The sequence below is a fragment of the Anomalospiza imberbis genome, chromosome 14 (assembly GCF_031753505.1).
Source record: "Anomalospiza imberbis isolate Cuckoo-Finch-1a 21T00152 chromosome 14, ASM3175350v1, whole genome shotgun sequence".
Lineage (NCBI taxonomy): Eukaryota > Metazoa > Chordata > Aves > Passeriformes > Viduidae > Anomalospiza > Anomalospiza imberbis.
The window spans coordinates 15,607,885-15,623,903 of NC_089694.1; the positions used below are offsets into that span (position 1 = coordinate 15,607,885).

At 48.8% G+C, this 16,019-nt stretch overlaps 1 protein-coding gene across 2 annotated transcripts; it reads left to right on the forward strand.

Moving 5' to 3' along the window:
* The first annotated feature begins 739 nt into the window (after nt 1–739).
* Nucleotides 740–15,915, forward strand: ENOX2 (ecto-NOX disulfide-thiol exchanger 2). 2 transcript variants are annotated; one of them, XM_068205088.1, is made up of 14 exons: nt 740–877; nt 2,280–2,411; nt 3,997–4,152; nt 4,844–5,050; nt 5,629–5,862; nt 6,705–6,917; nt 8,388–8,494; nt 10,604–10,718; nt 11,115–11,296; nt 11,852–11,959; nt 12,752–12,808; nt 13,786–13,894; nt 14,155–14,240; nt 15,541–15,915. In XM_068205088.1, the coding sequence occupies exons 2-14, from the start codon at nt 2,315–2,317 to the stop codon at nt 15,670–15,672; spliced, it is 1,803 nt and encodes a 600-aa protein (XP_068061189.1). In that variant the 5' UTR covers nt 740–877; nt 2,280–2,314; the 3' UTR covers nt 15,673–15,915. The 2 variants fall into 2 exon arrangements, with proteins under 2 accessions (XP_068061189.1, XP_068061190.1); XM_068205089.1 differs by lacking the exon at nt 740–877 and having other exon boundaries at nt 2,264–2,411.
* The last annotated feature ends 104 nt before the right edge of the window (nt 15,916–16,019 follow it).

A 16,019-nucleotide genomic window follows, 5' to 3' on the forward strand; every position in this document is an offset into this window, starting at 1 on the left:
CAGGGTGAATTTGCTGAGACAAAGATAAATCAAACTTGATATTTCAATACTCCTTTGGTCTTGCATCCCTGCAAGTGCTGACTGTGACAGAAGGTGGAGTGAGGAACTCAGTGGTCAGTTCAGGGCACTGGACCCATCTCTTCAGCCTGGAGAAAAGGAGGCTCGTGGGAGACCTTGCTCTCCACAGCTCCCTGATAGAAGGGTACAGCCAGGGGGGGTCTGGAGCTCCCCTTTTTGGGATGTGCATCCCAGAGCCCCTTCCACGGCCATGACCAGGAGCAGTTGTGAGGTAGACTCTTTGAACAAAAATTCCAACAGTATCTTCTTGATTTGAAGATGTTCTCAGTTGTGCCTTGATTTTTGGTAGTAAATCACTCCAGGTGAATTATCAACTGGTGAAACTTAAATAACTCCTAACAGTGTGTTCCTGGACTGAAGAAATTGGGAAAAATCCCGTCCTTTGAGTTTCCAGGCTTGAAATGCTGCTCAGCCCAGGAAGATGCACCCCTTGCTTACACTCCCAGGCAGTTTGGTTTGTGTGGGTGGTGGAATTGGTGCTAGTGAGTAATATTTTATTGTGTAACATTCAGATCAGGGAGAGCTGGGGCCAGAAGTCAGGATTCCTTCAAGACCTGGAGCACTGCTTGTGCCCAGAACTGGGCATTCCTTTAGCTGCAGTGATCCAGAAGCATCACAAACCAGTTTAAGTCAAGTCCCTAAGTGTGCTTTTCTCATTCAGGTTTAAACCACCTGTCCTTTGACCCTGCCAGCAGCGAGTCCCTGGGGCTGGGCAGTGCCGCTGGCCCGCGGGTGTCGGACAGCCCGGCTGAGGATGGAAGTGGCCCGGGAAAGAGGAAGAGGAGCAGCATTCCCCCAGGTGAGCTGCTCGCAGCTCCACTGCTGGCAGGACTCAGGGGATCAGTGAAGAGTGGCCTGGATCCAGGGTGTGGCTGTGCAGGGTGGGCAGGGGGAGCTGTGTGCTGCTGCAGCCCCACTGCTCTGCCTGGAGCCGGGCTTGGACTGTGGGATCTCCCCAAGGAGTACATAGTGATAGAACAGTGGGGAATGGCTTCCCACTGCCAGGGGGCAGGGATGGATGGGTTATTGGGAGGGAATTGTTCCCTGTGAGGGTGGGGAGGCCCTGGCACAGGGCAGCTGCGGCTGCTCCATCCCTGGCAGTGTCCAAGGCCAGGTTGGATGGGGCTTGGAGTGTCCTGGGGTAATTGAAGGTGTCCCTACCCATGGTGGGGGTTGGAATGGGACGGTTTTTCATGTCCCTTCCAACCCAAACCCTTCTGTGATTCTCTATACTTGTCCAAATAGATATATTTTCCTAACTGAACAGAATCTCAAGATTAAAATCATGACCTTAATTAAAAGCAATTCTGCTTTAAGGCACCTCAGGCTGAAAGACTGGATACATTCACATTTAAGATAATGTCATAAAAACAAAATGTAAAAGAAGTGTATGATATTGTAATGTCAGATCAAGGAGTCTTGCAAGGAAAACTTCCTAGATGCCAGCTTTGGGATTTCTCACAGAGAATTGGGAAAAAAGGGAACACAGAATAATGTCTTTGCATATTATATTGTGGCTGAAAACTGCAATCCCACCAGTGTGACTGGGGAAATGTGGCACCTGCTTGTGCTATGGAGGTGGGATGTTACAGCATGAACAGAGCAGTCTGTGGGAATGAGTTGGGAACTTCCCTAGGGAGGTTCCAGGTGCAGGGGGGAAGGATGAGGCTGCACCTGAGGCAGAAGGAAGGTGATCTGCAAAGCTGTCAGCTGCAGAAAGAGAGGGTGAAATGCAGCTGTTTTCCCTGGAGAGTTAAAAATCCTTGAAGGAGAATCAGGGACTTTACAGCACAGTTTAATGATGGTTTTGACGAGATGACAGAGCACTTCCAATGGCAGTGGGAAGATCCTGCTGGGACAGCTCCCTTCAGTTCAGTGCAGTCTGACAGTTTATACCCACTGGATGTGTCCTTTGTTCCTAAATCTCTTGGGAAGAATCAGTGTCTCCTTATCTTTAATCAGTGTTCCTTCAAGGCCCCTTAGAGCTGTTAATTGCAGTGGATGAACAATAATTGAGGTGCTTTTAGGTGTTTTCCAGATCCCAGCTGCTCCAGAGGCACAGCACTGGTTGTTTGTTTTTTTTTTTCCTGGCTCTTCCCTGAGGTTTAGCTCTGGTTTTGGGTGCTGACACTGCAGAGCCTCACTGAGCAGAGCTGAGATCTGCTCTAAGCCCTTAATCACTTTTATGTTCCTCTCAACAGATGGTGGCAGAAATCTGAGCCTGGACTCCATTCTGATGGGATTGCCAATGTCTGACCCGACTGCCTGGGCCACCGCCATGAACAACCTGGGCATGGCTCCCATGGGCATGACAGGACAGCCCCTCCTGCCTGGTGAGCCGAGCCTGTCACAGCTCTTTGGGAACAGCCTGTTGCACTGTGGCTGGGTAGACACCCACCACATACACACTGAGCTGTGATTGAAATGCATTCATGCTGCAAGTGATTTGTTTAGAGAACTGAATTGAGAGGAGATGAGAATACATGCATTTTAATGCAAATAATAGTTATTGTGGGGTACCCCTAGATATCCTGCAGTGGAGCAGGAGGAGGAAGAGGGTGCCACACAGAGGTCAGGAAACCAGTGATTTCCAGGAACACGTTACTCTAAACTGAACTGCAATGGCTGGTAAGGAAGGAAGGGAGGAATATGTAGAGGAAAGCAACAAGGTAGCAAAATGGATATGGCAGAAATTAATGGAAAATTCTGCTCCAGAAACGACCACCTTGTAGTGTGAAGTACATGTGCATGGCTGAGTCATCTTGTACTGGATGAAAGAGCTCCTGCAGGAACAGAGCTGAGCTGTGCCTGATTTCCCAGCAGTGCAGGATGCTGGACATCAAAGTCCTGAATGGAACTGACTGTTCCAGTGCTTTGCTGCTCCTAAGGAGAATGCTTTCCCTGCCATAAGACATGCCTGCTCACCTGGGGAGGGAATGTCTGTCTTGGCAGACAACACAACCTTCTCCAGTCTGAACAGCCCCAACTCTCTCAGCAATAATAGAGTTCTCTCCTGTCCCCAAGGCCTTGTTTCACATTTGGCTTTGCTGTAGAGATGGTGTTTCTGTGTCATTCTCCTGCTGACATTCTTCCATGAAGGAAAAATCAGCACAAGCCTATCCCATGGATAAAGATACAATTCTCATGTACTCCTCCACCCATGTTTCTCAGTTGGAACAAGAAGGTTTCTTGTCCCTTCCTCCAAAAATGCCGGTTGGTGGCAGAGGATTGGCCTCAGATCCGTGTTTTTGCCATGACTGTGTTTCAAAATACCGAGGAAATGGCAGGTTCTTAGCTGCTGGATTGCTGCACTTGTCTGCTTGGTGAGATGATGCCCTAAATCCCAGAACCATTTAGATTGGAAAAGGCCTCCAGGATTATCGAGTCCAACCTGTGACTGATGCCCACCTTGTCAACAGCCCAGAGCACCGAGTGCCACATCCAGTCATTCCTTGGACACCTCCAGGGATGAGAACTCCACTCCTTCCAATGCCTGACAACCTTTCCCATGTACAAATTCTTCCTGATGCCCTTAAGCCTGTGTCACAACTGTCTGTGCTGCTGAACTACTTAATACAACCAAACTGGGTCAGGTTTTCCACTGTTCCCATATGTCACAGGTGTCTTTTTGTGGACAGACCTCTCTGGGATGGGTTGGACTCTAGATGGGAGGCAGTGTCTACAGAGGATAGAAGGAAGTAATTTATTTTAACAGAGAAAAGTTAATTGACTGTGGCAATGAGCAATGAAATAGTTTTAAAACATTATTTTAAGGGCACAAATCTAAAGTTTGATGTTGGCATGTTCCTGATTTTCACTGGCATGTGTGGGAGTGTTCCCCATTTGCTGTCAGAGCTCACAGTCACTGTATGACTCTACCCCACCACGCTTGACTCCCTTATTCTCTGCCCCATTTAGATTTTGATCCTGCTCTTGGAATGATGACTGGAATCCCTCCAATCAACCCCATGATGCCAGGCCTGGGGATTGTCCCACCTCCCATCCCTCCGGACATGCCAGCTGTGAAGGAGATCATCCACTGCAAGAGCTGCACTCTCTTCCCACCTAACCCACGTAACTGTCTGCTTGTGCTTAGTCTCTACAGGGTGTCCCTGTGTTTATGTTTATATAAACCCCAGGTGTGTGTGAGAAAAGGGCCATTCCTGGGACTCACTGCTGGCAAGAGGGTGACAGAGCAACAGGAAAAGCCTGTTCTTGTCACTGTTTGCCATTTCCAGAAATAGCCTTTTCAGCTGCTAGATTGATAAGGACTGGGGAAGAAGCCATTCCAGTTGCTGAGTGTTTGAAGTCCTCATGGTTTGATTTGCAGTGTGAGGTGTAGCTCAAGCACACAAATCTGGAGTGTGTGCAGTTGCAGCACAGAGAATAGCACACATTTTTGTGTGTTATTTACATTAGGGCAGTTTTTTAAGCTGTGATTTTGTAGCACCTTCCATGATGAAGTTGGGAGCTCCTGGTGCTGCTTGTGTTCTTTGACACAGCTTAGTGAACCTCCTGCACTCAGGAGAGTGTTTGGAGATCTCTAGACTCCCAAGATCTTCTTTAGGCAAACATGCTGGTGAATGTGCTTAGTTTTATCCAGAACCTCAGCGGTGTTGTGGATCCACTCCATAAATCTGAGTGTGGCACAAACATTATTTGGAGGAAGCCAGGAAAGTGTGGTCATCTCTCAGGAGAGAGGAGCAGGTGGAAGGAATGTGTGCTGGCAACCCAAAACCTGACCTGCTCTGCTTTTTCTCTTCAGATCTTCCCCCTCCGGCCACAAGAGAGAGGCCCCCAGGGTGCAAGACAGTGTTTGTTGGAGGCCTGCCGGAAAACGGGACGGAGCAGATCATCATGGAGGTGTTTGAGCAGTGTGGGGAGGTCATAGCTATCCGCAAGAGCAAGAAGAACTTCTGCCACATCCGCTTTGCTGAGGAGTTCATGGTGGACAAGGCACTTTACCTGTCTGGTGGGTGTGTTTGGCTCAGAGGAAAGCTTAAAATTCTGGGACAGAACTGTGGTGGTGTGTTATAGGCAGAGCAATAGAATTGGGGCAGATTTCTCTGATGCTGTGTCAGTTTGCCTTCTGCTGCCATTGCATTTCTGCTTAAATATATGAAAACAGCTCTTGAGAGGAAAGGCAGTAATGCTTTGTCACCTGAAAACGTTCACAAAACACTGGGCTGAGGTGCAGAGTCTTATCTTAGATGGATAAGTGTCTGGCTAATTGTTTAGATAGCGCCTAAAAAAATGGACAGTTGCTCCTAATTTGCTGACTGGTGGGCTGGACTTATTTGGCTGGTTGGCTTGCCTTAGTGGGGGTTTATTTGGCTGGTTGGCTTGCCTTAGTGGGGGTTTATTTGGCTGGTTGGCTTGCCTTAGTGGGGGTTTATTTGGCTGGTTGGCTTGCCTTAGTGGGGGTTTATTTGGCTGGTTGGCTTGTCTTAGTGGGGGTTTTTTCCCTGTTAGCCGAACTGTCTGGGCTCCTTTTGCCACGGGAGCATCAGGCAAGTCCCTTGCCCTACTGACCACCCTCCTTCCTGCCAGGCTACCGCATCCGGCTGGGCTCCAGCACGGACAAGAAGGACACGGGGCGGCTGCACGTGGACTTTGCGCAGGCGCGGGATGACCTGTACGAGTGGGAGTGCAAGCAGCGCATGCTGGCGCGGGAGGAGCGGCACCGGCGCCGCCTGGCCGAGGAGCGCTTCCGCCCGCCCTCCCCGCCCCCCGTCGTCCACTACTCCGACCACGAGTGCAGCGTGGTGGCCGAGAAGCTCAAAGGTGAGAGGGGCTGGGCAGGCAGAGCTCTGTCTTCTCCAGGGGCTAGCACACAGCAGCTCTGCTGCCATCTTCTTTCTTTTGTCAAAAAAACCCTGCGCTTGAATCGTATTTATAGAATCTCAGGATGGAGAGGACATGAAGGCTCACCTGGCCTGACCTTTCTTGGCAGAAGCACGGTCTAGACCAGATGGCCCAACACTCTTCCTGGCCAAGTCTTGAAAGCCTCTGGTACTGGGGAGTCCAGCACTTTCACAATGCTGCCATTGTGAAAAGTTGTCCCCCAGAGTATCCATTCCCCCTCATCCTTTCCACATGACTCCCTTGTAAAAGAGAGGAGTTTCCATCTTCATATCCCTCCCCAGGACAAAGTGATGAGGTCTCCCTTAAATCTTATTTTCCCAAGGCTAAACAAACCTACTGAATGCAGGAAACTTGTGCAAATCAAAACTGTTCAGTACAAGTTTCTTCCACATAATTTTGGTTAAGGTTGAAAACTAATGTAAGACCTTCTTGGAAGCCTGGGATTTATGTGTGACCTGATGATTTTGGAGCTGGAGGTCATTTCCTCTCACAAAAGGGTCCATCTCAGTAGATTGAAGTTTTCCAGTAAGTTTCTAGTGCTTGTTCCTCCTCTTGCTGCACCTCAGCAGGTGATTTGCTCCATCAGCTTGGTGCTGGACTTGCCTTCCTTTGTAGACACATGTTCAGATCCTTCCCTGCTTCCAGGAGTCGTGATGAGTCACCTGAAGGATGCTGACCTTTGAAGGAGCAGATCACCTCTGAGGAAAGGACCTGAAGGCCACCCCAGAGCTGTGCTGTAAAGCTGTTCTTTCCCGTTGCAGATGACACCAAGTTCTCAGAAGCCATCCAGACCCTGCTGACCTGGATAGAACGTGGGGAAGTGAACAGGAGAACTGCCAACAACTTCTACTCCATGATCCAGTCAGCCAACAGCCACATACGCAGGCTCGTCAACGAGAAGGCAGCTCACGAGAAGGAGATGGAAGAAGCTAAAGAGAAGTTCAAACTGGCTCTCTCAGGGATCCTGGTGCAGTGTGAGTAGTGTCTCCACACTGGATGTTGGTTGTCTGGTGTAGGGAAGACTCCAGAGTCTGGAGAGGCCCCGCTAAAAGGGCTCTGGGAAAAGAAGTGGCAATTGCTTTAGTGCAGGTCCAGCTGATTTAGAATCATGTGGCACGAACCTGGCAAAAATCCCTTGTGGTACTTTTTACTGGAGTAAGAGTCCACATCTGGGGGGAGGAGAGAATGAATTCTGAATTAGTTTCCTCTTAATTATTGTCTGTTATTAGTTCTGTCATCTTTTCAACCCCTCCTGTGCACAGACAAGGTAAGTTCCTGGGAATCTGGTGCCTCAGCGAAGTATGCAGGATTTATTCGCAAAAGGTAGGAGCAGCAGAGTGCTTCCAACACCCTGTTGCACACCCTGGGTCTTTCAAGTCTCAGTACTTAATAAAACCAGGAAATCAAGGAAGAGGCATGGACTGTATTCATTCCAGGATGTGATTTGTAATAGTTCCTCAGACCATTCATTGCCTCTTACACATCCTTGCTTTAGTAAATCTGAATATTTTTACTTTTCTAGAAGTACCTTCTCCACAACTGTACTAATTCTCTTTGAGTCCCTTGCCTAGCTTTTGAACATTCTTAACTTTTGGTTTTGTATCTAGTAATTTTAGCTGTTACTTGTTTTTTTTTTAAATGATTATTTTCTTTTAAATTCTGTTAATGGTAAAAACTATGGGCACACGGTCCAGAGGGACGTACAGTGAGCACTGCAGAGTAAGTAGTAATAGAGACCAGTAAGTCCACTCTCTAAAACCAAGACTGATAGCTACTCTTAGGTTACTCTAAGGAGCAGGGAGCAGTGTTTATTTTGTGAGAATTATGGGTACTGCTTCACAAGCGTAGAAAAAATCAAGTGGATGTGCTTTGTGCTGTGGGTGAGCTCTCAGCCAAGGAGGAACACTTTGTGTATTCCAAATCCTCTAAATTTTCTAGAGAAGCAGGAGGAATAAATCCCAGGACCGAGCATAGCTGATGGCTGGTGCCTTTGCTTTGGTCCTGGTCCTGTTCCTGTAGCTCACACAGGCTGTGGCACTGTCCAAAGGCCAACTCGTGGTTGTAGCTCATCACCCCATTTCAGAGGTGAGTCCTGCCCCTCTGAACTTGCACTCCCAGCCAGCCTCACTCAGCATATTTGGATATTTTTCAGCACCTGTGCTGCCTTTTTTTCCACATGTCCTGCTTTTTTCCCAGCTGAGAGCAGAGCCCACGCCCCAGTTGGTCGTCGCTCTGTGAGCGTTTGGCACTGGCCTGGTGAAGCCCACAAGGCTCTTTCCAGACACTGAGCCCCCTCCCCGAGTGTAGCGTCAGCACAGTGCAGTGTTATGAGAAAAGGGGAGCCAAACCACCTGCCTGATTCCACTTTTTTACTCCTTTACTCCTCTTGTTCGCCCTCTCTGGATGCTATTCGGGCCCGATTTGCTGCTGATTTGCCACTCCAGTCGAGCAGATAGTGGCCGTGTACCATTCTGCCTCCAAACAAAAGGCTTGGGACCATTTCACGAAAGCTCAGCGTAAGAACATCAGCGTGTGGTGCAAACAAGCAGAGGTTGGTAATCTTTTCTTGTGTTAGATCCTCCAGCACGGTCTCTTGCTTGTCAGGATGTTGATGTTCAGTTTGCGCGATGCTCGCATGGATAACAACACCTTCCTTCACAGTGTGAGGTGGGAATCACTCAGGAGGCTCTTGTGGTACAGGTAATAAACTTTCTCTTGGTATTTGTGTCACCAGTAGCAATACATCAAGACCTGTCTGCTGATGGAAGTTGTGCACAACAATAGTCATAATAATGATAATAAATGCTGATTTTTCTGCTGGTTTTAATATTGAAGTGAGATGGATTTCTAGAGATATGTTAAAACAAACCCAGCAACTCTTAAGTTTTGTCAGAATCTTTTATCACATTTTTATGTGATGTTTCCACCTTGGGGTGAAAATAATTGCAGATGGACAGCCTGGAAAGCTTGAAGGAGGATGTTGTCGTGCTTGTGTATTTGTCCCATGAAGTGACATGATGAAATGTGTGGTTTAAAGATGGTGATCAGAAAGGAGCTGATGGAAGAAAGCTTGTCACTCCCACTGCTCTTCCTGCAGGAGGAAGAATAGTTCTTAGTCCAGTAATATTTGATAAAATCAGATAAAGGAGTCAGGCAGAATGTCAGAAATAAAGAAGCTAAGGTAAAGAAAGGGTGTCCATTGGAAGGTGATGGGTGGGGAGATGTTGGTCCTGGGGGCTGTGATGAGATCCGTGCTGCCAGCTGCCACCTTGGGGGTGCAGGGCCTTGCACTTGGCCTTGTTGAGTCTCATGAGGTTTTATCCCGCTCCTCCACCCTGTCCTGCTCCCTTTGGCTGTCATTCCTTACCCCTAGTGTAAATCTTCCTGTGGTTCTGGATTTGTTTGGGATATTGAGTTCCTTACTACAAACTTGGAAAGCAAGTCTATCCCAGCAAAGCAAGGAGGTGTCTTTCAGCTTTAAGATTATTTAACATCCAGAGTGAATCTCAGCAAAGCTAAGAGGCTGCTGATCCATGATCACCACAGGGCAGGGACGTGCAGGCCTGGGATCCCTGTGGGCTGGAGGTGTCCATGCCTATGATCCCTATGGATTGGGGTGTCCAGGCCTGTGATCCTTGTGGATTGGGGTCCAGGCCACCTTCCTGCAGAGCTGCAGCCTGGGAAGACTGGATCATGCCCAGCCAGGGCCCTGCTAGTACCAAGCAGGTGGTTGATCCTCCACCATGCTGGAACACTCTAAATGCCCACTTTGGGCTGGGAAGTTTCCAGCTGTGATCTCCCCATGAGGCTGTACCTATGGGACTTGCCAGATCCCACTGAGTCAAACCCTTGTTACCGCTAACAGAGGAGCCAAGGTTTCTTTTGCACCTGAGAAGCCAAGTGCAATCTGATTCAGATTCACTCTGAGCCCAGTGCTCCCGTTCTTCCCTGCCTTCTGATTGCTGGCTGTGGCTGGGGTGGGAGCTCTCTCTCCTGTTGGAGCTGTCTTTTGTTCCAAGGTAAGTTCTCCCAGTAGGAAGAGGCTGTGAGACCACTGGTGAGGCCTCTTTCAGGAGCACTTCTGCTGCCAGGCTCAGTCTGCTGCTCTCCCCTAGCTTAGGGACTGCTCTCAAAGGAAGGTGGAAGCCACAGGATGCAGCTTCTTGGTACAGATTTTGGCAGATACTTATATTTATAAAAATGCTGCTAGTATATGGTACATTTTTAGGTGTTATTTAAAATGTCTCTTACCTCATTGTAGATATCTGATGCTGGCTAAAGGGTCTCTCAGCCTTTTGGGGTCACCTTGAGGAGGTCCCTGTACATGTAGGGGTGCAGATGTAGCTTGGTTTGCTCTGTCCCAGCTCAGGTTGGGACTTCTGGCTCCAGAGAATTAGGGCTGACTCCAGTTCCTCATGGTTTGCACAGCAAAGCTGAGCTGCCTCATCACAAGAGCAGAAGGGAGATGGAAGAGTCCATAATGCCAGTAGCTCTGGCAGAGTGACTTGTGCTGGATATTGCCCTTGATCTAATAATCTGTGCCAGTTTTTAAGTCATGTCCTGGAGTTGTTTTTGGCAGACCTAGATTTCAGAAACTTTTCATCCAGGCAACCTGTTCCTCAAAATCTGTATTGAAACCCTCCCTGCTTCTGAACCCCAGGAGATCCGTAACATCCACAATGATGAGCTGATGGGCATTCGGAGAGAGGAGGAGATGGAAATGTCTGATGAAGAAATAGAAGATCCATCAGAGATGAAAGAAACGGAGGAGTCAGGTAAAACCCCTTTTTACAGCTCATAACATGCTTCTCTTCAGTGGTTTAACGTGCTTCTCTTCTGTGGTTTCTTTCTGGCAGTAGGAAGCCATTCACCTTGTCCTGCCACTCAGTCCTTTGTCTAAAGTCCCTCTCTAGCTCTCTTGACCCCCTTTAGGCCCTGGAAAGGGCTCTGAGGTCTCCCTGGATCCTTCTCTTCTCCAGGCTGGACAGCCCCAGCCCTCCCGGCCTGACTGCAGAGCAGAGGGGCTCCAGCCCTGTGATATCCCAAACAGCTGGAGCCATTCCTTAGTGTGCTCAGGATTTGCAACCCGAGCTGCTGAGCCCGTGTGCAGGGTGGGGAGAGCATCCAGGGGTTTCTTGCGGTGCACTGTTTGATTGCTGTGCTGTCCCCAGCGCTGGTGTCGCAGGTGGAGGCGCTGAAGGAGGAGAACGACAGCCTGCGCTGGCAGCTGGACGCCTATCGCAACGAGGTGGAGCTGCTCAAGCAGGAGCAGGGCAAGGCCTCCAGGGATGAGGACACCACCAAGGAGCAGCAGATGAAGCTCCTCCAGCAGGCTCTGCAGGGCATGCAGAAGGTGGGCCTGGAATTTTCCATAGCTGGGGCCGTGCTGCAGGGGAAGGAGGCTGGGATGGGTGGCAGAAACACTTGGAAAAACACTCAGGATTTTAGCAGGATCCAAACTGGCAGGGGGGAGCAACTTTGTTGTGTCCAGTGTTGCTAAAAAAAAAACAAAAACCAAAGCAAATATTGATACCAGGGATTGCGTATGAGCTGATAAGTCCCACGGAAGCAATCCAGAGTTGAAGGATTCCTTGTCTGCTCTTTACTGTGACTTCCAAAGTACCAAGGCTGTCCATAACCAGCTGGGTTAGGAAGTGGGAAATCCCATCCATTGGGGATGGAATTACTGCCCCATGTTTACATAACTGTGTTTTTTTCTATGCTAATAGACAAAGGCATTTCTAAGGTGGATCCTTCTTTTATACTTGATCTTGTAATGGTTCTGGATGTGATCTGTCTGGTATTCATGGAAAAGCCCTTCTAAATTTTATGGTCTTTGAACAATAGTTGGTGGAAGGCAGATTAAGAAGGTGGAAGGCAGGTTAAGAGTTTATCTTTTCTCTTTCAGCATCTTTTGAAAGTCCAAGAGGAGTACAAAAAGAGAGAAGCTGAGTTGGAAAAAGTGAAAGAAGACAAACTTAAAATAGAAACATTACTAGAAAACCTGAAGGAGCAGGTATGTGCCATGCAGGTCTTCCTTGTGCAGTCTTTGGGTTTTGTGGTGAAGGATATCTGTCCTTTTGCACTCCTGGTGAGAATGCCCAGCCCTGGTTTTGAACAGTTGTCTTTGGAAAGTGAGGGAAAATTACCTGTCAAATTGCAGGATGTCTGTCAGGAATGGACCTGCAGTTGCTTTGTGTACCTGGGAGACAATCTCAGCAACCGTATAAATAAAATAGGACTGTCACTGAACAGTGGTATCACAGCTGGAATGGGGTTTTCTGCTGCATGATCTTTTAAAAGATAAGAAAAAAGGTCTCACTTACCAGATACTGATATTTACAACTGTGGTTTAGGAGCACGTTTTGGTCTGCCCTCCATAAAACACTTTGGAACTGGAATTTTTTTGCGAGCGTTTTAATATTTTTATTCTTGCTGGGTTTATTCCAAACAAAAATCCGTGCAGAATTCCAAACAGAAATCCATGGTGCTGCTTTTCAGGTTTGATCCCCTCTGTTTCGATTGTGGATCTGACTCTACACTTGCTGGGTCCTTTCCTCTATAGCACAGACATAATTACAAAAGAAGCATGAGGCAGCAGTTCCCTCTTGGCCCACAGAGTCCGATACTGGGTTTATCTCATTTTCCATCTTAAGTCCCACTTTTTTGTGCCAGGATCTAGGGACGATAATGCCCTTCTGTTAACTAAAAACGGTTTTGTGTATTCCTGTAATCATCAGAGCAGGATCTTCAAAACAAAAATAACAGATTATCATCAGTAATCTTTCCTTCCTTTACCCATATATAGCAGAGCATGGCAGATGAAGAGGACAAGGAGGGAGATGCAGCTGACTGCCAAGGGAATGTAAGTCCAAGAGCTGCTGCTCTGGGATATTGGAAGGTGCCCTGCCTGTGGCAGGGGACGGAATGGGGTGGGCTTTAAGGTCCCTTCCAGCCCAACCCATCCCATGATTCTGTGATCTTCAGGAGCAGGCAGGCTGTGGGTTTGCAGTGTAGCTGCTGGGCTGCAGTCCCTGGATCAGCTTCCACAAGACAGAGCTGCTCTTTCTCCTCTGGAAGCAAATGTGGAAGCTCAGGCCATTCGGACACAGCCTTGGCCCGTGAGCTGAGAACTGCACTGGTGTAAGAATTTGAGCAAACCCAGGGGGCCATTCAATTCTGTCTTGGTCACTGGCCTCCCTCCAGCCCATCTCACTGGTCACTGGAAGCTGTTCCCAATTATAGCTGTCCACAGCTCTCAGGCCACTGGAATTCCGCATAAAACTAGGGAATAAAAGCAAGGTCTGCTTTTAGTGCAGCCACCGTCCTTGCATTGTTGTGTTTATGTCAGGGATAATAAATTATGCCCAACTCTTTTAATTCAGTACCACAAACTCAAGTCAGGGACAGTCTGATCCTAAGCCCTGTGCAGCCCCATGGCATTTGATTAATCCCATTAGTGTCAGCGTGGACATTTGAAAAATAAACCTCTGCAGCTTAATCAGTCATGGCAAGGCCATGGTCTGGTTTGTATTTTGTTGTTTAAAGCAAGGCCCTTCTGGAACAGATGTCACGTCGGGGAGCAGGGCTGATGCAGGGTGTGTGGTGGCATCTGCTGAACTTTGTGACCTCTTCATCTCACTTGGTGGATGACACCCAGCACCATGGACACAGCTGGGCTTTGCTGGGAGTACTTTTGGAAATAAGCTTCAGATACAGCAGTGATGGATGCAGTGACTCAGAAAACCTGGAGAACACCCCTGCATGCTCTCTGGAGCCTGCCCAAGCCAGTCCCTGGTGTGCCGGGTTGTCTGGAACGTGCCCTGTGGGTTTGTTTTGCAGGAGAGCAGCATGTCCAGAGTTTGTGTCTGCAGCCAGGAGAAAGAATGTCCAGTGGAGAAGACCTTGAGTAACAGCCCTGTGAAATCTGAACGAGAAGTTCTCTTAGTTGGTGAGTTCTTGCTCAGTGGTGATTCTGGAGACCTGAAATGGGAGGATCTGCTTCAAGGTGACCTTGCACTCCTCCTGCCCTCCTCTGGCTCCTTTGGTTATCCCAAGGGAGGTGGGAGTCCTGGAACGGAGGAAAAACTTGAGCTTTGCTGGGTCAGGGTGTGACCTTGTGACCCCAGGCTGCCTGCAGGGGCACAGGGCTGGTGTTCCCAGCTGGCTTTTGTCTCGTGACCGTGACCTTTGTGGTGTTCCTTTCCCCAGGGATAATCTCAACATTTCTCCACGTGCATCCGTTTGGAGCCAGCATTGAGTACATCTGCTCCTACCTGCAGCGCCTGGACAGCAAGGTGGGTGTGGGCCAGGCTGGGCTGAACAGTGAGGCCTGGGCTCCACTCCCTGCAGAAATCTGCTGGAAGAGGATGAGGGATGGGGTGAATTTTTGGATGACAGGGTGGTTTGTGTTGGGAGGGACCTCAAAGCCCATCCAGTTCCACCCCCTACCGTGGGCAGGGACACTTGCCGCTATCCTATGTTGCCCAAAGCAGCTCAGCTTTGGGGTCCACTGCTAACTACATCCCCAAGCAATCCTGTGTCCCACTGGCTTTGTGCTCCATTCAGAGTAGATGGGAGAAACTGTGCAAAGGCTTCTGGATGTGGGAAGGAATTACATCTCATTCTCCTCTATCCTGGTCTCCAGCTGCCTTCCTTAAAGAGCCCCAGGGACAGGAGGCCCCACAGTCATGAGAATCCTGTCTTGGGATTGGAACTTATCCAGCTGCTTGTGTATATAAATGAATGTTTAATTTACCCTTTCCTAAGAAAACATGGCTCCCTGGCCTTGCTCACTCCAGCCTTATAAAAACAGAGTTAATAATTTTATCTCCTCATTCTAGCTTGGAATTTGTCTGTGGGGCCACCAGCTGCCTTTATTTTGGTTTAGAGCTCCTATAAAACTGCCATCATAGCGCTCAGCTGCCTTCTGGAACTTCCTCTTTGGTATCCACAGTGCAGAGAAGGGCTCCTGGGAGCTTCTGCTTGCGAGAACCTCTGTGCAGAGCCCACCCTTTAACCTGTGCTATGGCATCAGTCTCCTCGTGTTCACTCACACTTTAGGGCTGTTCCCATTGTCCTTTGTGTTCCTTCTGAGCTCTTCTATCTCCTCCTTGACTCTTGTAGGAGCTCAGATTAGTTTGGGAGGTTATTTTTAACCCTGAGCAGATCTTTGGGCCTGAGGTGAGGCAGGGGGAGTACTTGGAAGTACAACCTGGTTTCTTGAAGCTGCCAACAGGAAAGGAAGGGGAATATCTTTCCTCTGTTCCCTGTCCATCATTCTCACCAAGAAGATCAGCAGAGAGCACAAAAATTAAGATCCAAGATGGTTTGGAGCCATGGAAGAGCCCTTCAGAAGTTGCCTGTAGCCCTGAGTGTGGCTTGGCAGCACCTTGGGCTCACCTCAGGTTCCTTCTGCACAGTGGTGCAACCCCAGTCTTAGCTCTTGTCACAGCTCCTCGTGTCCCAGCATTACCTCCAGGAGTTCAGGGAAAGCCTGGATGAACTTCAGCTGTGTACCTGTTTGAGTTTGAATTATCACCAGCCATCAGGGCTTCCATCTTCCCTTTCAGTCCTGTTTTCTTTGTGTCCCCCCAGATCTGCACGGCGGAGGTGGAAGTTCTCATGACACGACTGCAGAACACGTTCCGGCAGGAACTGAGTGGGGTTGGGGCCAGCCTGGAGAAGAGGTGGAAGTTTTGTGGCTTTGATGGCTTGAAAATGACTTGAGCTTTGACTGAACACTGGAAACAGTGGGATATGGATGCTGAGAAAAGCTTGGATGCTCCTCCCTCTCTTCCTGATGATTCCCTCACACCACGGCCTCGGGGTACAAAGTGTAAAAGTGCAACCAAGTCCAGAGCAGCACAGGAAGAACCTCCAAGTTCTGCAGCTGCTTTGATCAGTTATTTGTTAATGGGCAAGTGCTGTTCAATATATCTGGGGAAAAAAGCTCCTGCCTGACCCTTTGAAGCACAGCGTGTCGACTCTGTGTTCTGCCAATGTTGTATGTGCTTGTGTGCCCAAATTCCTCCTCCTCAACCTTCCTTCTGCTAGGAACAGCCATAGACTGTCTT